The following is a 22,930-nucleotide window of genomic DNA, read 5'->3' on the forward strand; positions in this document are numbered from 1 at the left end:
TGTACTCCCCCCACTCGGAGCGAAGTCATAGGTCACAACGTTTGATGATCTACAATAATAACCTTCACAGCTTGTATAAATCAACCAGACGCCAACGTCTGTTGCACCCCCGCATGATTCACTAGGTGATCTCTCAATACGCCCGCATCTTTAGTCGGAACCACACGTTGAGGCAATGTTTCAGCATCTCTAGCTCCCTCATAGTCCATCTACGGCACCACGAACCGTCGACGCACAACTGATACCGAGTGCGCAATGTCATACACGAGTGGATATAAAGGAATATGAGATATATGTTTCAAGCTAAATCAATGCCGCACGATAAGGAATCAAAGAAGTGAATATTTTCCTAACAGTTCCATAGCCTCCCGAAGATAAGTACAGACGTCTCCGTACCGATCCACAAGACTCTACTAAACCTGCTTGTGACTCATAAGACCGATGAACCTAGAGCTCTGATACCAACTTGTCACGACCCCAAATTCCCTCTATAGGATATCGTGATGGCACCTAGTCTCTAAGACTAGGTAAGCCAATCAATGTGGAATAATAATAAATATCTGAAATAATTAAACTACAATTCAAACAATTTCAACTCCCAAAACCTGGTAGAAATAAGTCACAAGTTTCTAAGAATTTATTCTCTATGTCTCTATACATTAGAGTCTAAAGCAAATAAGGAAGACAACATAGTAAGATAGAAGGGGACTCCGGAGCCTGCGGACGCTGGCACATATACCTCGAAGTCTCCTCGTACAGCTAGTTTACTGATGCGTGGTCTGATAAGATGTACCTGGATCTGCACAAAAAGATGTGCAGAAGCGTAGTATGAGTACACCACAGCGGTACCCAGTAAGTGCCAAGCCTAACCTCGGTAGAGTAGTGACGAGGTCAGGTCAGGCCCTACTGGAGAATAAATAATGGCATGGTAAAATGTTTAAACAATATTATAAGATAAAATGACAATGGAAATGAATCAAGTAGTATGTCACATTTAATTACATCAAATAATGGCAAATAAATACCTCGTGGAAACAAAAACAGAATTCTTTTCAACTTTAAGAAAATCACAACAATAATCAAAGGCAACTACGGCCATAAATCAATATCAACAAGGGCACTCCCGAGGTACCGCCTCGTAGTCCCAAATCATAAACAAATTCACAATATCTCATTTTCTTATACCACCGTGGGAGCATTCACAATTTATTTAAAGAAAATATTTTTTTCAAAATAGCATCCTGCGTTTTAGCCACACTTATCACACTGCATGACTTCTAGTAGTAACCCATACTAGCCATACGTATCAAGCTACCCTTATCTCACTGTATGCGTTTCAACACCCAAATTTTATACCACCGCATGCGTATCAATATCACAATTTGCACCTCAAGTGCCCAATATTTCAATTTTTCCACAAAACAATTCAACAACAATATTTTTCAATAATAAAGAGCTCACGACTCATGCCAGAATAATCCAAAAAAAATCTTACGAAAATATTCAAGAATAAATAATTCAGGAAATATAATATTTCTAATTTTTAATACGTTACTTCAATATCCAAATAAAAAAATATCAAATACTTCATATTAATAATATTTAATTTTTAAAAAATCAACCTTCAAATAATGCACAGTATAAAAGAAACCAAGTTTCAATTAAACAGGTAAAACAATTAGCAGAAAAAAGGCAAATAAATTTAAAATATATATCACAGATCAATGATGAAGAATATAACAAGATAAAATAATTTAATAAATGAGCAACAATGATCTACACAATTTAAAAATATAATCTTTCACATTTAGCCCGTGTACACACTCGTCACCTCATGTACACGACTTTCAGCACATTTCAATAATCACATTAATATCAATTCTAGGGGAAATTTCCCCCACACAAGGTTAGATAAGTCACTTACCTCGACTTGCTCCAATTTAACCAAGTATTATGCTTTTTCCTCGATTATTTCGACTCCGATCGACTCGTATCTAGTCATAATTAATTCGATACAGTCAACAAAAATTATAGTAATCAATTTCATAAGAAAATATTATATTTTTTCAATAAAATCCGAAATTAGCTCAAAATTTGCCCGTGGGGCCACATCTCGGAATCCGGCGAAACTTACAAAATTCGACAACCCATTCAATTATGAGTCCACCCATACCAATTTTACCAAATTCCGATAACAACTCGACCTCCAAATCTTAAATTTTTGTTTTTGGAAGATTTTACAAAAATCTTAATTTTTCTTCCATAAATTCACGGATTCATGATGTAAATGAGTATGGAATCATAAAATATAATCAATATAGGATAAGGAACACTTACCCCAATGTTTTCCTGTGAAAATCGCCCAAGAACCGTGCTCCAAAAATCCAAAACGAAATGAATGAAATGACTATTTTTGGTCCTTAAGTTTCTGCCAATCTGTCACTAAAAGTCCATTTTTTGTCACTAAAAGTCTACCAGAAACCGCTTTACCAACCTTTCTTCAATCGATCATAACTTTATATATAAATGTCCAAATAATGAATGGTGTAACTTTCTGGAAATTAGAATCAAACGACTACAACTTTCATGTTTTGAAAATGTTCCGATTCCTTATGAATTTCAAGATATAAGCTTCCAAAATCGGCTCCACACATCAGAGATTTCTGGCGAAATTTCTGGCAAAACTGCTCTACCAGCCTTCATTCAATCCATCATAACTTTCTGTACAAATGTCCAAATGATGAATGGTTTAACTTTCTGAAAACTAGAATCAACGGGTTACAACTTTAATGTTTTGAAAGTTTTCTGATTCCTTATAGATTGTGCGATATAAGCTTCCAAATCTGGCTCTATGTACCAGAATTTTCTGGCGAAATTCCAGCAGCCTTTTTTGTCCGAAATCCATTCCGTTTACCTTCCGAATTCCACCCGAGACCTTCGGGACCTTAACCAATTATTCCAACATATCCCAAAATACAATACAAACTTAGTCGAGGCTTCAAACCACATCAAACAACATCAAAACGACTAATCGCACCTCAAATCAAAATCTATGAACTTTAAACTTTCAATTTCTACAAACAATATCGGAACCTATCAAATCCAGTCCAATTGACCTCAAATTTTGCACGCAAATCCTAAATAATATAACGGAGCTATAAAAATTTTCAGAATCGGATTTTGACCCCGATATTAAAAAGTCAACCCCTCGGTCAAACTTCCCAAAAATTTAACTTTCGGCATTTCAAGCCTAATTCCACTACGGACTTCCAAATAAAATTATGATCACGCTCCTAAGTCCAAAATTACCATACAGAGCTATTGAAATTATCAAAATTCTATTCCGGGGTCATTTGCATATAATTCGATATCCGGTCACTATTTGAACTTAAACTTTAAATTTTTCATCAAAATTCCATATCTCGGGCTAGGGACCTCAAAATTTGATTTCGGGCATACGCCCAAGTTTCAATTCACGATACGGACCTGTCGGAACTGTCAAAATACTGATCCGAGTCCGTTTGCTCAAAATGTTGACCAAAGTCAACTTAGTTATATTTTAAACATCTAATTCACAGTTTAATCCATTTTTCATCTGAAAACTTTCCGGAAAATTTTTACGAACTGCACACACAAGTCGAGTAATGATAAATAGTGCTTAGATCACATAATTAATCATTAAATTTAAAGATGACATTTTGGATTATCACACTAACAAGGAAAATACAGAAGATAATGGACATGAGAAAGAGTAGAAGGGGATTCCGAGGTCTGCGGACGCGACAGATATACCTTAAAATCTCCAAAGCTGTCCCGGCTCACTGATAGTGCAGCTGATAAGGTGCACCTAAATCTGCACACAAAAAATATGTGCAGAGAGTAGCATGAGTACACTACAATCGGTACCCAATAAGTGCCAAGCCTAACCTCGATCGAGTAGTGACGAGGTCAGTCAGGGCCCTACTGGTAAATATATATAATAAAATAATATAGAGTGTAATACCGCAATAAAATAAAGGCTAAAATTTAACAACAATGGAATCATGGAAGGTAACAGCTCAGTACACAAAAATAAAAAAACACAAGAGAGGATCTCCCGAGATACCGTCTCGTAGTCCCAAACGTAAATGTGCAGGGGGATCTCTCGGAATACCGTTCCGTAGTCCCAAAGTAAATGTGCAGGAAAATCTCCCGGAATACCGTTCCGTAGTCCCAAAGTAAATGTGCAGGAAAATCTCCCAGAATACCGTTCCGTAGTCCCAAAGTAAATATGCAGGGGAATCTCCCGGAATACCGTTCCATAGTCCCAAAATAAATATGCAACGCGAGTGATAGAAATACAACTACATCACGAAATTCTTACAATTTAGCCTAAGTACCAGTCAGGGAAGAAGCAGGAAAATTCACTAAGCATGCTGCACATAATTCACATAAACAATTAAGATACGTAGACATGTTGTATTAGACGAAACATGATAGCTACACATATTGGAATAACTCAATTAAGAATGAAAATAGATTAGTATTCATTAAAATGGTATAACTCAAAATAACAGGAAAACATGTTGATGCTCGGCAAGAAAATCGGGTTTTACCATAACTAGCCCGTGTACGTACTCGTCACCTCACGTACACGGCGCTCACATAGCACAATAGTTCCAAATCTTAAGGGGATTTCCCCCACGAAAGGTTAAGCAAGCCACTTACCTCGAACCAAGCTCAATCAATCGGTCACAATGCCTTTTCCACGAGTATCCGGCTCTGAATTGCCCAAATCTAGCCAAAAGCAATTACATATTATAAATAAAACAATAATAGACTCATCTAATTAACGAAATCAACATTTAAACGAAAATTCCGAAATTAACTCAAAAATCGTCAGTGGGGCCCACGTCTTGGAACCCAACAAAAGTTACAGAATATGAACGCCCATCCAACCACGAGTCCAACCATATAAATTTCACCAAAATCCGACATCAACTCGAACCTCAAATCTTCAATTAAAGTCTAAGAAGATTTTTTACCATTTTCAACCCAATCTTTGCCCATTTGAACTTAAACATCTTTGCACAACCTTATTGGTATGTATACATAATACTCTTACACCCAAGAATCATACTATAAATCATCCATTTTTACTCCAAACCCGAAATTGAAAAATTGAGAAAAGAAATTCTTACCTCTTTGAAGCCCTAGCAAGATCTTTGTGAAATCTTCAAACCTTGAACAAGAATTGATGGATAAATGACTAATTCTTCACTTTCTCTCTCTAAAATGCTCTCACCTCTCTCTAAAATATTAGATTTTGGCTCAAAAATGAGCTTCAAGGGTTATAAATTGAAATTGGGTCGGGTCAAAAATTAGAAAGAATGGAAGCTCCGACGCAGTTATGCAGTCGCATATGCAATCGCATAACAGGTATGCGGTCCGCATAACGGCCGCATAATTTGGCCTCCAAAGCTAGGCGTTACTGAACCGATCTGCAGTCATTATGTTGTCTGCATACTTGTTCTGTGATCGCATAATGCACCGCAAAATAGGTTTGCGGTCGCATAGTGCACCGCAGAGTTTTCTCAAATCTTGCCCCTCTACTGATCCACTTTGCGACCATTATTTGGTCTGCATAGTGATTCTGCGACCGCATAGTGGTCGCAGAAATGACTCTTTTCCGATAAAAGTTTTTCTTTACACATCGGTGTATTGTTCAACCCAAAAAGTCCGGGCCGGCACTACCAAACCTTAATTTTCTTAGCAAAAATTTCTCTGGGGTCGTTATACATAAGTCAACATCCGGTCAACCTTTTCAACTTAAATTCTAAACCTTGGAACTAAGTGCTCCAAATCATTTCAAAACCTCACCGGACCCAAACCAATTACCCCGACAAGCCAAATAACAAATGTAATTCACAATTTGAGCAGTAAATGGGAAAACAGAATTATAATACTCAAAACTAGGGATGGCATATAAGATTTTTATGTTCTTAAGTTACCAAAAAGAAATATGCATCACCATATAGAAAAAAGATCTATAAATACCAAAAATTAAAGAAAAACTAAGAATCACAATTGAAAAAAGAAGGATTAAAAAAGTAGAGCATGTTTCTAATTTTTATCAATCTCTTTTGTAATACTTGAAAAAACCAAATAGTTTGTGAAAAATATCTTAACTTCATTTTTCTAAATAAAACATTTAGTTCAGAATCATGACATATTAATATCTTATCTATTTTTATTCTTAAAAAATGAAAACCTTATCTTCATAAATTAGAATTAAGTTGAAAGTTATCTATTGATTTTTTTACGGTAATTTCAAAAAAAAATTATATGTCATGTATTACTAATTCTAATTTAATTTAATTCATCATCATGTTCAGAAGATATTGAGTTTAGCTGCTACGTATGTTAATAAAATAGTTTTTTTTATCATTTAAACAAATATTTGCATTTATTTTAACCAAAATTGTTGTTTTTCAAACATTTGTTCGTTATTTATATATTTTTCTATTTTTTCATTAATTGACGTAAGGTTCACGTGCAACGCAAGTACACTAAAACTAGTAATTAATAATGGTGGGTGGTAGTGGTTGTGGTTGTGATTGAGAAAGGTGGTGCGCAGTGCCGACTATGGTAGTTGATGATGATGGGGTGGTTAGTTGTGATAATTGAGGTGGATGAATTTGTGGTTGTAGTTGTGGTTGAGAATAATGGTGGTGGGGCTAATGGGGATGGTGGTTGGTGGTTGTCGATAATGGTAGCGGCTATGATTGAGTACGATGGTGGTAGTAGTGGTTGAGTATAGTGGTGGTGGGTGGCAGGGTGATAGTTGATAATGGTAGGTGGTAAGTGATAATTAATAAAGAATGTAGATGATAGCATCTAAATGAAATTAAATCTTTGTTATACATCTTAATCATACCGACCTATTCAGACATGTTAAGTAGTTGTGAAATAAAAAAAATAAACACGCATAATGATTAAGATCTGAATAATTAAGATTCAGATTTTAAAATCAAACACACTTAGGGCCCGTTTGGACATACAATTTGGTTGAAGATTTTTCTAAAAAAAAAAATCGTTTTTTTCCGAAATCAACGTTTGTTCATAAAATTTTTAATTTTCACTTAGAATATGCATTTTGAAAATTTTTGAAAATTTGAAAAACTGTAAAAAGCTGTTTTTCAAAATTTTCACTCAAATCACTCACAAAACTTCAAAAACAACCCAAACTAAAATTTATATCCAAACACAACTCTAAATTTCAAATATTATTTTCACTTAAAATTTTTTTTTACTATTTTTCGAATTGTAATTTTCGAATTTTACAATTCTTATGTCCAAACGCCTACTTAATATCTATCTAAAGATTTGAATTATTAAGATTAGATATCGTTAAGTGCCAAGAAATGAGGAAGTGTAGGGCTATTCAAGATAAGTGCATCTTTTTGGCTTAATTAATTTATTTAATTTTATAACCTGAAAAAATTGTCAACACGTCTATTTTACAGAGGCACGTGTAGGTCAAAAAATACGGGGACATTCTTGGAGTTTGGTAATTGGTAGTAGTACCCTACTCCAATATAGTGATCAGTTCTGTGCTTTGTCATTAGTGTGCAAAATCCAAATGGACCACCTAAGTCCACCGTCTGCGGCTGAAACGCCACCGCAAAAAACCCAAGAACTGCCATCCTCCTCAGCCAGAGCCAGCCACAAACACAATGACGACCAGAAGAAGTACATGCATGCAATGGAAAATTTCAAAGCTTTGGTCTTGAAATTTGCTGTTGCCTCTGTTCCTACCAAATCACTCTCCTTTACTCAAAGATCACTCATTGAACAGAAACTTCATCAGTTCTTCCCTCATTTTCATCCTCCCGATCACCCCGCTTACTCTTGGGTAACTCACTCTATATTTAATTCTTTTTGCATGTTTATGAAAATGTATCTATTCTTTCTAATTTATGGTTTAAGCCATGTTCTCAGTGTCTTATCTTTTGTAGGGCATTCTTCGAAATTTGTTACTACATTTTATATTTTTATATTGTCAGAGTATTTGTTTAGTACCCATTCTTAAAAAGAAATCTAAAAAGTGTATTCTGTTTTTTCTATGCTCTATACTTTGAGTAGCATTGTCTATGTTTGAAATATAAGTTCTTTATTCTCCTATAGGCAGAGGGGATCCAGAATTTAAATCCTATGGGTTCAATTTTAAGATTTTTAACATTAGACTCATTATATTTTCAAAGTTATGGGTTCATATCTATTATTTTTGCAATTTTAATGAATTTTTACATACAAATTTTTACTCCGCGTCGAAAGTTACGGGTTCTGTTGAACCCGTAGCCACTAAGCTACATCCGCCTCTGCCCATAGGTAGATGCATGTCTAGGGGAAAATGAATGTTATTTCGCAGATTTTTTAAATTGAGATATGTTTTTTTGATGTCCTCTTTTTTATATAATTGAGAAATCCTTGATTCGAAGCTAGAAGTATATTGGGCCCTCCACTTAAACACCAGGCTTTTGTTTGTGGCAAGTTTGGAACCCGTGACATGCACCTATGGGCTATGATTTCAGGAATAGTTAATCATATTTAAACTGCAAGCTTCGGCTCAAACAGTAATTTCATGCTTGATGTTCATCTCCTGATGAGTTACATTCCTGCAGAATTGGTCCTGAACATCCAACTGAAGGAAAATAAAAGGAAGAAAGAAGCAGCCCAAGAATTTAGAACAAATAGGCCGGCATAGAAAGAATAACATTTTCTGACATTTGGTGCCAGAGTATTTGCTAAATTACTCTTAACATTGTGCATGATTTATAACGTTTTGCTGAAAATCCTCTGAACTGTTAGCTAAAGTTGTCATAGGAGAAAACATAATGATATGCTTTAATAGTGGTTAAAAAGTTCTCAGCAGGTGGGGGGGTGTGTGTGTGTGTGTGTGTGTGTGTGTGTGCTGTATTATTCTAAACAATGTCAGCAACAGAGGAACATTATAATTTCTCCACTATTTTCCAGATTTTTGCTTGTGATCGCAGGCCAACCCTTAGAGGAGCATTTGCTTGGTTCTATTAGTGTTACACTTTATGGTATTTCTGCTTTTGCTAAAGATATTGATACTCTGATTGCCTCGGTTAGTAAAGAGGAGACAAGTTGATTTGAGGAAACATCTGCAGTTCAAAGGGAGCAGCGCATAGCTTTTCTAAAATTTCAAATTTTATTATGACTGGTTATGAGCATGTAAATATGAATATACCTAATCATTTTTTTATGATAATTTGTACTTGTACGATGGAACTGTAAGACAAAGTATTGTTCCTCGCAAGTGCGTCTTGAAAAGTTTTCATAACAGGCTTAACGGATATTAAGGTTCTCGGTTTCTTTTACAGATGATTCAGAGAGCAATTGAGCAGTTGAATGAAGAAGGCGGTTCTTATGAAAAGGCAATATCGGAGTATATTTTGAGAGAGTGGGGTGACTTGCCACGGGCTCATGTTACTATACTTGGGCACCATCTAAGAAACCTCTGTGAAAAGGGTGAAATTGTAGCGACTCCCTGTGGTCGCTACAGGCTTCATGATGCAGTTGCCGATATTATTATTCCCTATTCTAGCCCCAGTGCTTGCACTAGTTCTGATTCTTTCTCCACTTTTAGCCTTAGTTCTAGCTGCAGCTCTGGCTCTATCTCAAGTTCTGACACTAGTCCTAGGCCAAAGAAAAAGGGAAGGAAAAGGAAGCAGAAGAAGGAATCAATTAAGAAAAGGCTTAGGCCACGTAGAAGGGAGTGTAAACAAGCGCTAAGGAAGGGAAGGAATAGGCCATGCTGGAAAGACTCATTGAAAGAAGTTCAGATTGAGGTACGTGATTTGGCGGCAGAAGGGAGGTTAAGTATCAGAGAAGAACCAGAGGCAATGGAAGTAGAAAATCCTTTAGAGCGAACAGAGAGCAAAGATAATCAGCATCGTCCAGCAGCGAAAACCGAGTTACTGGTCGATATTCAGGCTCACAGGCAGGAAGATGAAAGTTTTATGGAACTAATTGAAGAACAAGTCAATGAAAAACTTCCAGCAGAAGAGAAACAAAAGTTGAACAGGGAGCTGTTACAAGAAAGAAGTAGGAGAAATTTGTGCAGGCCGCGTAAGAAATGGAGCAAAAAAGAAGTCGTTTATGTTCCAAAGCATGCACATAGACGTGGCAGGAAAAGGGGAAGGCCGCGTAAAACAGAATTGTCAGGAACAGAAATGCCAAAAGTGGAACAAAAGATCAACGACATGTCAATCCAGGATGGTAACACAGAGGTGAGTAAAGTTACTGGTGAAGACCTACAACAGCAAAATGACCAAGTGGAAAAGCAACAGTTGAAGAGGCAGCAGGAACAGGATTTGGGGAGAAGAAGATTGGGTAGACCACTTGAGAAATGGAGCAAAAAGGAAATTGTTTATGTACCAAACCATTCGCTTGCACGTGGCAGCAAAAGTGATAGGCCACAGAAAAGTAATTTATCAGAAAATATTCTAGAAAATGTAGAAGAAAAGAGTAAACTAGAAAGCAACAACGAGGAGCCACGGGGTTGCCAGATATAATCTTGCACTCCCAGAACTGCACCAGGTAAGCTGCAGCTTCTTTTTAATTATCACCATTGTTAGACATTGGCCGTTGTTGTCAAGCACTGGTTTTATTGTTCTTTAACTTGCAGGTCTCAGCAGTTTTTGAATATTTCTTGTCCGTTCAGCATCAGGATGAGATTTTGCAATCCTCTCAATATGAGGACAAAGGAAAGTCTCCTCCAATAGACAAGGGCAACTGCAGAAATTTTTTTCTTTCCTCGAATCGGCATAGTCTTCGGATGCAGAAAAAGAAAAATAACAGCGGGAAATTGTCCTTTAATTTTGAACATTGATTACCTAGTACTCATCTGTCTTTCCCAATTCTAAGCAAGATTAGGATCTTCATGAACCAAAAAGCTGAAAAGCACATTCCAGATATCCAGTAAAGGAAAAATTAAGAAGGTAGACAGTATTCATTTCAGAGTGCATCTTCCTTTAGAAAAGAAGAAAATGATCAAAATAGTCCTTAATGTTTGGGGGTTGCTTTACTTTTGGTCCTTGAATACTCCCTACAGATATAGTCCTTAATGTATGTGAAAAGGTGACGCATTTGGTGTGAAATCCTAAATCTAACAGAATTTTCAGATAGGGCTGGTAACTTTAGCATTTTGCCCCATAGATGTTTAATCTGCTGCTGATTTTTGCTGATGGAGAAAGCTGTTGGTTTCTTTGACTGCTTTGAAGAGAAGATCTTGCAACTAGAGATCATTTTGGATTCATTTTGCCTAGTAAAATGTATTTAAGGGATCTATCGAACGAAATCTTCTGACATTTACTTTGTAGATGGTTTATATGTATTTTCCTGGTGCGTTTAAAATGTATGCTGCTGGTGCATTTCAATCTATATTTTCTGGTGTTACGATTTAATTTGCTGGTGCATTTTAATGTATTTTGTTGGTGCATTTCAATGAATTTTGCTGTTGGTGTAAAGCACAACATTCTTGATTCAATGGTCATTAGACTCATTACTGCAGTGCAGACTTTGTTCAGTCCTTTTATGCCACCAACACTGCCTCCACCTTTTGCTCATAAAATAACTCCTATAATCTGCTGCTAATTTCTGTGTCAAGCAAAATGGAAGTCATAAATTTTGATACTCTTAAACTTGCTCTACACGTGTACCATGTAGCTAGGAACTACATTAGATTTATTAAAAGTCAAGACCTATAATTGTGTATCCACCCCATCTTTCTAGTTGCTCTCATAATATTGCCAACTGAAAGGAATGCTTTGGAGATGGTGTGGATTAACAATTGCAGTAAGTCTCACTACTAACTTTACATCAACAGGAAAATATTCTGCTTATCAGACATTTAACAAAAAGCATTAACAAAAAACACACATTCACCAAAACTGGTTGACTGTTCTATTGCTCATAAAGTCAAGTCATGTACAAGGATGGCATCATACGCCTAGAGCAACTAAATCCTATGGAACTTAGGTAAAACCATTTTACCCTGAGTTAGACTGACACACCCCAGTAGAACTGCAACAAAAGCAACCCAAAATGTCGTTTAATTTTAATTGGTGTTTAGACATAATTTGATTGAAATTAGAAGAAAAAATATGTTTGAAGTTAAACTTGAAAATTGGAAGCTTCATTGTCGAGGGAAAAAAAAGGATACTGGGGAAGTTCTGCTGTTGCAAATTAGCATCATATTCAAGCAAACTTGTTAAGTTTCTTGACTTTAGTGATTTAGACTGGGGTCATTAAATTATACTCCAAGAGAGATTACAAATGGCATGGATCTACTTCAGTGATTACCCTATTTGATATTTGTTAAGTGACACTACATGGTTGTAGTTTGCTACTATGTGTTACTATAACAATAGGGGAAGTATTGCCATAAATTACGAACTAGAAAAAGAAATCTTTTATACATTGGAATAACCTACAAGAAAAGTAAATAAAATGCTGAGAGCGAAAGGAGGAAAAGAAAAAGAGGGGAAAACTAGAATTATGACCCAATGCTCATTCTCACAAGAAGTGGAAAGCAACATATATTTAGCCCTTTCTTGATTTGCTTATGGCTAAATAAATCCATAATACAACATTCACAAACAACCCTCCAATAATTCACCCAAATATTATTTGCATCTATGTACAAGTGGAACACACCAAACATAGGGGAGAGCAAATAGGTCCCACGAGCTATAACTAGAAATTTTACCCGGGAATAAAAGATCTCTTGATAGGGAGCTCGCTTTATACATCTCAGTAAATCTTTCAGGCACAAATCTGATTTTAGTCGGGCAGTGGGAAACCATATACCTAACAGAAAAAAGAAACTTTACCAAATTACACCTCAAAAGTACATTTTGACTATTACTTGCTTTCTTTGAAAGCTTTGAGTTGGAGTCCTTTGGGGGTTACTTTAGGCTGAGGGCATTCTTTTTGACAAACCCTTCAAGACCTCGTTCCCACGTGGTACTCCAAGATGGCATCCTTTATCTTCACATCACAATTTGCATTAGATTTCTCCTCTTCATCATCAGCTGTAAACAAAAATAAATAAAACAGAACATGGTTCAGTTCATATAACATCAGATCCAAACTCACCAATAACCATATTACCAAAGTATTTATCATATACTTAGCTTCATTAACACGTAGGTTTTAGCTTTTATACCAAAACACAACCCCTGAAATAAGAAAATTGACCAGAATTTCTTTAATAATGATGATTGAGACATCTGGCCTAATTTTCCCAATCCATATCCACATATAAACTACAGATGCCATCATTTAACTACTATCTTCTTTACATGAGATAAAATTTCCTTCTTGTTCTTCCTTTGTCCCTTGGAGATTTTTCGCCGTCCAAAAGAGAAAAAAGAAGACCTCAACTTGTGTCTTAAACAGTCAAAATCTAATAAAACCATTCAACTGGGTACTCTTTCTTTTGGTTGTAAATTCAAGACTTAGAAGGTAAAGGTGAGTATGCCACAAACAAAGAAAGAGTAACATTTTCAAGGCTTTTACTACTATCTAGAAGAGTTGGATTGACTGAAATGGTTATTAAAGTTCGAAGTTACTAAGTACTGTAGTATTTTCTAGACAACATTAGGACTGTTAAACTAGTTTTAGAAAAAGTGTACATAAAATTCGTGAAAACACAACTATCTTCTTCACATCTGAAAGGCTCCAACTCAACTAAATATGCTCAGTTATTCAAAATATCTAACCTAGTTAGATTCTAAGAATGTCCCATCACCATAAAAGAAAGAAAAAAAACACCTTGAAGAGAATTCACCACCCAGATTGTCAAAACTTCGAGTATGTTAAGCCAACTCTAGTAATATTACTAGTAATTTATAAAACACTAAAAAACCTCCATCTCAAATCACCAAATCTACCGAATGAACTCAGCAAAACTCAACTAAAAAAGCCCAAAAAGAACAAAGAGAACTTACCATGAAGAACACAAATTCAGTCCTTAAAAATGACAGAATCCGCCATTTTCATCAAGGGTTTCAAGCAATCGGGCGAGAACTTCCTGGCAAACATATAGGAATGCGTCGAATTTGACTCCCTGAGCTTATAAATCAGCTTGGGCGAAACTTCAACCGGGTGATAAGTACGTGGATGCCCATCAACCGAGTCGGTCCAATTCACCCGAGTCAATGTATACTTCGTACACCCATTTGGATCCTCCATTGATAACAACGTAGGAAAATAATGCTCCTCTGGATAACAAGACTCGATTTTTACACAAGTCTTCTTGAATTTCCTCCATAATTTAACATCCTTAATCACCATTAAAGAATGCTTTCTTGTAATCACAAAAAACTGTGACCCGACCCGGAATTCATCAAAACTCACTTCTGGTTCCATCACATTTTCCCCTCTAGCATTATATCTATCCAATAGCGAAGTAGATTCATTAAGAATCTCTATATAACTAGGGTACTCCATTTTTTGGGATAATTTTTGGGTATCTAATAGAAAATTGTAAAAGTAATTAAAAGAGTGTAAAGGGATACAATGCTGTGAAATAAGAGCAAAATAAGCATTATCTGGGTCATCGAGCAGCGCGTGAGCAAGAAGGCGGCGCGTGGAGGAAATTAGCGTCGGCGATGAGCGTTGAGTTCTCTTCGAATGTATAAATCTATCAGTAAAAACACCCGTTGGAGGTGTGATTTTCACTGTAGGGTCAGCGTGTATGTAGATATTATACAGATGCGGATCGGAAGCATTGAAGAATTTGTGCCATAAGGATTCGAAGTGTAAATCGGAATTTGTTAGGAACATAAAGGCGATTTTGGGGCGGCGGATGGAGGCGGAACCTAGACGGAATTTGTTGGAGGGGCGTTTATGAGAGGGCTTTCTAAGGAAAGTAGAATCGGCGGCGATGGCTTTGTGAAAAAGAGAAAGATCGTCGAGTTCGTCGGAGGGAGAAATGGGGAGTTGGTGGGGAGGGAGGATAGTTGGGGCTAAGAGAAAGATAATTGGGATAGAGATGAGAAGTGTAAGAGATGGGATAAGGATGTATAAATTCAACATCGTTGGGAAAAATGAGTGATGGACAAAATTTAAAGTGAAAATTCCATTGAAGAGTAGAAGTGAGGTTTGAGATTAGGGTTTGAAGGATAGAAGAAGAGTGGAAGTGAAGATTGAGAAGAGAGAGAGAATGGAGCAGATGAATGGTGAAATTGGTTGTGAATGGAGTAGTTGTGAGGGGGTTAGGTGATGCGTAGAATAGGGACCCCCTTTTTTTGGTGAGCCCGTAATCCTGTTCATCCGGACTCACACAACCAAAATCTGGGGAAAAAAAACTATTTTTCATAATATATAAATATATATATATATATATATATATATATATATATATATATATATATATCGTCATTTTATAAGGTGATTTATTTATCGCGCTATACTATAGCGCGGTAAATAAGGGCGCTATACCTTGCGCCCATTTAAGTTCAAATATACCGCGCTATATATATTATGGTCGCTAGTAGTTTTTCTGGGCTTAACTAACATAACAATAAGGGATTTTTTCATTCTTATATACTATTTAAAATTTTATTACGAAAAATATCCATGTATTAGTATTTATCCGACCTAAACACATTTTAGTTACAAAATATATATAATTCACTTTAAAAGGCTCTCAATCCATTATTTGTGCCTTCAACCAAAGGATTTAGTTACATTATTTTACTTTTTTCTCTCCTTTCTCCCCTCTTCTCTCTAGATTCTCTCTTTCTCCCCATATCTCGAGTAAACGGAGTGCTTTGAATAATAAATAATTTTCCAAATAAATCTGCTACTCTAACAAACTTTGTTCAAAATCCTCTTTCTTACTCTTCTTTTTTATCTTACTTATGTACTCTTTAAAGTGTCAAATAGATGTACTAGTAAAGGTAATCACTAAATTGAATGATAATGAATTAGGAATTCTTTCCAACTACCCTGCCCTTCACCAAGGACAAACCTATTGCAGAAAGTTCAAGTACTATTTTAAGATAACCCACTTTACCCTTAAATCTTGTCCTTTAATTAATAAAGATGAATATTATGAATTATTATTCTAACCGGCAACTACCATGCCCTTAATTATACAAAGGAATAAAATCTACTGGAGAATGCTCAAGGAAAATTCAAAGTTACCGTTACACCATCTTCTCTTATAATTAAATTCTTGCATTTCCTTTGCTATATGTTCATATGGATGGGATTATAGTGGTCGATATGTTAATTTTAATGTCGACAAAATTGTGATAAACTCGGAGTCAAGTTACGACGCATTACTTTCAACCATTACAGAGCATCTATCAATTGATATATAATTGCAACTTTCATACATTATTTCTATCCAGTTATATACAACTATAATATCATATCACTTAAATATAATTTTTATACAATATGTCTTTTGTATATTTTGTATCTCATTTATACATAGTAAAAATAAATTTCATACAACTAAGTATACATTATACAACTTATCTACACTTTCATACATTATTTCTACCTAGTTATATACAACTATAATATCATACAACTTAAATACGATTTTTATATAAATTTTATATAATATGTCTTTTGTATATTTTGTATCTGATTTATACATAATAAAAATAAATTTCATACAACTAATTATATATTATACAAATAATTTACAACTTATCTACAACTTTCATACATTATTTCTACCTAGTTATATACAACTACAATATCATACAACTTATATACAATTTTTATACAATATTGTTCAACTTTCATACAATATTTAAATAAAAAAATATATATAAACAACATAATATAATTTTTCTATAATTTTACTACAACTTTACTACAATTTCGTAAGTATAATGTATGTCATGTCTTCCTCTTTTTCTTCTTCGAGTTTCAATCTGAAATTCAGCCAAAATCAAGTCTAATTTTCACCAAAATACCCTCCAAATTGAGATATAAACTCAAAAGATTATTCCCAATGTTTGCAACAACACCCAATCCAAGCAAATAATGATTTTTAAAAACCCAAATTCGAATTCAAAGCTTCAAAACTTTTTAATGGTTGTCAATAGTGGAATTGCTGCTCTCTTACTGGAATTAGGGATGATCTTCGAAAATGTTTTCTTCTTCATTGAAAGTTAAGCAAGCAACAGGCGTTAATGGAGGTGTGTGGTAGAGTATTTAGAGCTTGAATCTATAAAAATGGAGATTGATTTTTGAAGAAGAGTAAAAAAAATATAGAGGAATTTTTGAAGAAAAGTGTATAGGAATGTAAAAATTCCAAAATTATTTCCCTCCAGGGATCGTCACAGCCGACAAGCTAAACATCTCAAGCTTTACAAATGAATCAAAAGATGATGGTATCAAAATTTCCACTAATGAAACCATTCCATGTGCTGCCTAGCCCAAGAATCAAATTAACAGAGTAGCTGTAAATAAAAATTGTGTTTGACTAGTCCAATTTAAAAAATACTCTAACGTCTTCTTCAAAGGGGGTGTGTGGAGAGAAAAACGTGAGGGAGTGGGATATAGACGTTAGAGTGATTTTAGAATTTAATTATTATCATTAAATGCCTAAAAATGTACATAATTGGTAATTTTGTATATATTATGTAATTAGATCAAAACTTGAGTAGGGAGGGTAATAAAGTTTGAAATAGTGTAGAGGAATGTAAAACTTTTTAACAATAATTCAACTGGGTATAGCGCCCATATTTAAGGCGCTATACCTCAAATAATTGTACCCCAGACTGGTTTTTGCCTTATTTAAAGAGGTTAAGGATTTTGTAAAAATCCATTCATAAATATTTTCAAGTCTTCTAAAATATTTCTTTGTTTACAACATCCATTTAAAAAAATACCACTAACATTTAATAAGTGATTCAAAAAGAGGCAGAAGGGTGAAGGTAGTTCAACAGATCACTATGGACACGTCTTAACACTATCGATCCCTACCTTGAAAAAAATATGCTAGGTTGCTATACTGACTTAGTTGATGACAAGTGGTATGGTGTTCTGCGTCCCTTGAAAAATAAGCCTATTAATATACGCACTGATCTCAAAGTTGCATGCACATTATTGAGGGCGAAGCGCATTCTACAAAGCCTGAAGGTATGCAGATTTGGGGAGAAAAACTACAGTGGGTTCCCCTTATTAAAAACGATGTGATTATGAAGTACTATGTCACTGGCATGGGCTTGTTGTTCCACAAGCACTGTCTGCAACCTTCCTAACAAACACATACAAAGATGAACCAGAAGTGATTCGGCATTTGATGAAGGAGATTCTAGAGATGGAAAAGGCATTAGATGTTCATCATGCAATGGATGATCTTAACTTCCTGGGAGGAACGGAGGATCAATACTGGGATTTATTAGAAAATAAAAAATTGCGTAGAGACGATGATTATCCTGTTTCCCCAACAGTTGTCAAGTGAGAGGGACTACCTAAGTTTCTACCACAACGTACGTTGGAGTCCCATATTATTGTAGAAATCAAGCAAGTGATCTTATTAATGGTAGCGATGAAATACGAGAAATATGTGTCAATTGGGGTCTGTCTAGATTACGATGCCCTCGGTCCTGAAGGATGCGTACACGATGTTGACGAAGAAGATGAAGACAGTGACAATGAAATAGTGCCAGACAACGACGATAATGGTGAATGACAATTCTTTTTCTTGGGGTGTATGTTAAATTGTTGTATTGAAGTATTAATGCTAAATATCAATAAGACTTAACACCAATGGAAACATAATTTTATTTCATACATTCTGCAAGATGAACATGCACATACACTTATTACAACAAATTACTGAAAACAAAATACTACGTTTACTCTTGATAATTGGGCACATTGGATGAACTTCCACCAGGAGCTCTATTACCACCGCTACCCAAACCAGCTGAAGGACATTTGCGACGGTCGTGTTTTGTTTGTGAACATATGCCACATTTACGGGCATAAACGATATCACCAATATCTATTTGGTTCCGTATACGCGTTCTTTTTTGCACCTGTCGTTGACGCAAATACTCCTTGTTACACACCATTTTAAATGGTTCTGGCGGCTAATAATGCTCAGCACCCACTGGCTGCAACTGTCCACTATAGGTGTTTACGTATGCAGCAACACTATATTCTTTATCAACATACCGTGTTGCCGCGAAACCTGTATGGTGAAAGCACTTCATGGCATGTGAGCACGACACGTGATAGATGGACCATTTTACACAGGAGCATAACCTTCTGGATTCATTGACGATGTGTGTATTATTCCCCCAGTTGTGATGGATAGTGGTGCGAACTTCAAAAATATTTCGCTCGTTGCAATATTACAAAAATGAATGCTAATGTACCCGCTTTCTGTATTTCTCAAATCTTTTCATTGGTATTGGCATAAATTCAACACCCATTTCCATCAATGACGATGCACCTCTAGCCCTTTCAACAAACCTCTCCGCCATCTCCTTGAATGACATCCGCACCATGGCATTGACAGGCAATCTACGAGCAGACTTCAATAACCCATTGAAAGATTATAACATATTTGTAGTCAGAATTCCCCATCTTCTGCCACCATCCGCATGCAAAGTCCATTTGTCAAGCTCATATCGCATCAACGAATGATAGGCTTCTTCGTCTTCCTACCTGATCGATTCCATGCGACTCTTGAATTTACACTCTTGGTGATATGTTGCAGCCATCCACATTAAATCATGCAAATCCTTGTTGGGATGTGCCTTCTCGAAATTGGCCTTCAGGTGTCTCACATAGTAATGGTGGTAGGCATACGGTTCCTGCCAGGTAGACAAATTCTGTACAGAACTTAAAATATCGCCATGCCGATCAGATATTAGACAAATACGTGAACGTTGTCTGACAACGTGCTCCTTCAAGTGGTTCAAAAATAGTGTCCACGTCTCTTGTCTTTCATTGGCACAAATAGCAAAATCTAGGGGAAATATACTTCCATTAGCATCTACTGCAACGACGATCAACAACTTAATATCATACTTTCCATAGACATGAGTGTTGTCTATGGATATTACTGGTCGATAATGCACAAAACCATCAATTGCTGGTTTAAATGCCTAGAACGCATATCTGAATATATGTTCTGGTATTCCCGGACTCCGCTCAAGCTTCCATTCAACAACAGTCCCAGGGTTAAAGTGTTGCAATGCGGCCATGTACCTGGGTAGAGATGCAAAGGACTTATCCCATCTACCATAAATAATTTCAAACGCACGTTTGCACCCGAGAAATACCTTTCTTTTGGTAATGGTACACACATATTCCTGGTGGACAGATGTTATACACTCTTTGATCTTATACCTTATGGACGCTTTAATGTGTGGAATCAAGATAAGAGAAATCAAGTCAACATTCAAGTTAAAATGATTCCAACTGAATGTGTCCATTTCATAATTGTGGGTGCCAATGTATTTACCCACGACCCACATATTTGTTTTCTTCTTCCTCGTACGCATCATCCAATTACAACCCGTAAACCATCTACAGCAAATAACCTTGTATATATCTGGAGATGACTCTTTTACGCTGTACACTCTTTTATGCTGTACATTCGCATTGCCCTGCTTAGGCACATTTTATCAGGAAAAAGCATGCTATTTGACATCGCCGTTGCTCTAGATTTATCCCACATTGTTGTCCAAATTTCGTCAATATCCCTTGTGAGGGCATCCACATCTGACATACTTGGCAAATGATCAAGGTAGGGAATCTCCCTTGAATGAAACGACACGTGGGACTCGTACACTCTTTGTCTACCGGGAGGTAGAGCATGCTCCCTCGTCAAATCAGGTTCAACATTCTCTTCCTCCTCATCATTACCCTAATCGGGGAAGGGTGTGTCATCTCCATACTCATCGGCATTGTTGTCATAATCACTATTCTCTTCCTGACTCTGCGCATCTGCCAGATCCCGATTAAATATGTTGTCTTCGTGCAATTGAGTAAGGACGGGACCTTCAAGTTGCTCATTTTCAGTGCACAACCAACAAAATAATGAGTTACTCAAATTGATCCAAACTTATAGCTTTATCACTTCACTTACAAATCATAATGTGTTGATATCCTATGATGGACATTATCTTGTTGATGATTACTCCCGGATGGACCACCATGATCCAACACACCAAAACTAGGCATAATATTCCAAGTGGGCATTGGTTCATAACTTGTAAAATTCATATATGGCCGGTACCCCTTGTGGATATATGAGTGTTAATACAAATTCAATACATAAAAATAAGCATCTTAACACAAAGAAAAATTAAAGTTTACCAATCGGCTTGTGGATTATGTAAACTAGGTGAGAAATTATTTTCTTGATCCTCATTCGCCCGTGGAGATAAGTTTAGATCATGTCAAACTCTTTCACCCGGAACCTGTTCGGCTAAAACTGCTCCAAAATAACCGCCCGATGATTGAGGGATATCCCTACTTTGCGCAACCTCATTATTGCGAACGTTTTCAGCCTTGACGTACATTTCCAACATTTTTATCACAAGAAATTCTCGGTATTCATCTGGAGTCCTCAAAAAATCTCTCAGAGTTTCAGCGTCCTCGATGTTAAACTCAGCATAACAAGTAACCCCTTGCGGAGTGACAAAATATGGATATCTTTCGGTTACTTTAATATTCACCAAACGTTTGCTCACACTCATTTTTTACATAACAACGATACTAATGTATCATACTTCATTGTAAGTGGCAACTTAACATGACACTGCGGAGATAAACTATAGATTACTAAGTTATTCGCCACCACAACCTAACCCCTCCCCCCTCCCCCCCAAAAAAAATATAATGAAACCCTAATTCTTCGCTCTTCAGACATTATGACAAAATGCAAAATAACTTAACGAAGAAATATTTTAGAAGACTTGAAAATATTTATGAATGGTTTTTTACAAAATCCTTAACCTCTTTAAATAAGGCAAAAACCAGTCTGGGGGAATAATTATTTGAGATATAGAGCCTTAAATATGGGCGTTATACCCAGTTGAATTATTGTTATGTCAGTTAAGCCCAGAAGAATTATTGGTCGGCCTACATAATATATATAGTGCGGTATGTTAGGGCTTTATATATATATCGTCGTATATTAGGGCGCTATACTTAACTGGGCAAACGGCCGTTAAGCTATAGCGTCTTATAAAAGGGCGTTATATATATTATGGTCACCAGTTTTTTTTCATAGATTTTGATTCTTTAAGTCCAAAAGAATCACATTTTGGTTCCGGGCTCTTTTTTTGCCGGTCAGCTGACGTAAAGGATGATATCAGTTTTAGTTTTTTAATTCTCCTCCTAATGTGAGATATTTACTTTTTTAAGTCTCAATTAATTCAAATTCAACGTGATTATTTTGGACTAACTCTTGATAGGAAAGTATGGATGTTAAAGATTAAGGTAGAAGGTTATTTCCTTACTCTTAGATTTTTATTACTACCCGATGATGCTTCTACTTCGGTTCTGTTATTATCTTATTATTGTTATTGTCTGGGACATTTTCCTGATTTGAAAAAGCCATGTCTACCACCATTCATAACGTTGGAATACCAATTGTTAGAAATGAATCTATAATTAGTTCAATCCATTCTTCGGCAAATCCCAATTTCCTCGGCATAAAACATAAGAAGAGCCAAGAGACTTTGTCATAGGCTTTAGCCATATCCAATTTAATCACCACATTAACTCCTTTCCTAAGTTTGCCAACATCATTGATGAGCTTCTGTGCTAAGAGAATGTTTTTAGTTATGGCTCTTCCTTTAACAAAGCCACTTTGAATTTGAGTGATGATCTTGGGCAACATCATTGATTGTAATGGTAAAGA

The 22,930-nt window shown here is 35.9% G+C and overlaps 2 protein-coding genes across 2 annotated transcripts; one reads left to right on the top strand and one right to left on the bottom strand.

The window, feature by feature from the left end:
* Window positions 1-7,544: 7,544 nt before the first annotated feature.
* LOC107782750 (uncharacterized) lies at window positions 7,545-11,500 on the top strand. Its single transcript, XM_016603686.2, has 3 exons — window positions 7,545-7,894; window positions 9,387-10,605; window positions 10,694-11,500. Exons 1-2 carry the CDS (start codon window positions 7,622-7,624, stop codon window positions 10,578-10,580), a joined length of 1,467 nt encoding a protein of 488 aa, XP_016459172.1. The 5' UTR covers window positions 7,545-7,621; the 3' UTR covers window positions 10,581-10,605; window positions 10,694-11,500.
* Window positions 11,501-12,587: 1,087 nt separating this feature from the next.
* LOC107782751 (glycosyltransferase BC10) lies at window positions 12,588-15,368 on the bottom strand. The gene is made up of 2 exons (XM_016603687.2): window positions 14,019-15,368; window positions 12,588-13,100 (listed from the first exon to the last, which is right to left on the bottom strand). Exon 1 carries the CDS (start codon window positions 15,106-15,108, stop codon window positions 14,035-14,037), a length of 1,074 nt encoding a protein of 357 aa, XP_016459173.1. The 5' UTR covers window positions 15,109-15,368; the 3' UTR covers window positions 12,588-13,100; window positions 14,019-14,034.
* Window positions 15,369-22,930: the final 7,562 nt, after the last annotated feature.

The sequence above is a fragment of the Nicotiana tabacum genome, chromosome 22 (assembly GCF_000715075.1).
Source record: "Nicotiana tabacum cultivar K326 chromosome 22, ASM71507v2, whole genome shotgun sequence".
Classification (NCBI taxonomy): Eukaryota; Viridiplantae; Streptophyta; class Magnoliopsida; order Solanales; family Solanaceae; genus Nicotiana; species Nicotiana tabacum.

What these genes read in the sequence shown, in the direction of transcription:
- LOC107782751 (XM_016603687.2), bottom strand. Translation starts at nt 15,108, where the DNA reads ATGTTGAATTTATACATCCTTATCCCATCTCTTACACTTCTCATCTCT.
- LOC107782750 (XM_016603686.2), top strand. Translation starts at nt 7,622, where the DNA reads ATGGACCACCTAAGTCCACCGTCTGCGGCTGAAACGCCACCGCAAAAA. An exon ending in ATCACCCCGCTTACTCTTGG is followed by an intron (nt 7,895 to 9,386) that starts GTAACTCACTCT and finishes TTTCTTTTACAG; the next exon opens with ATGATTCAGAGAGCAATTGA.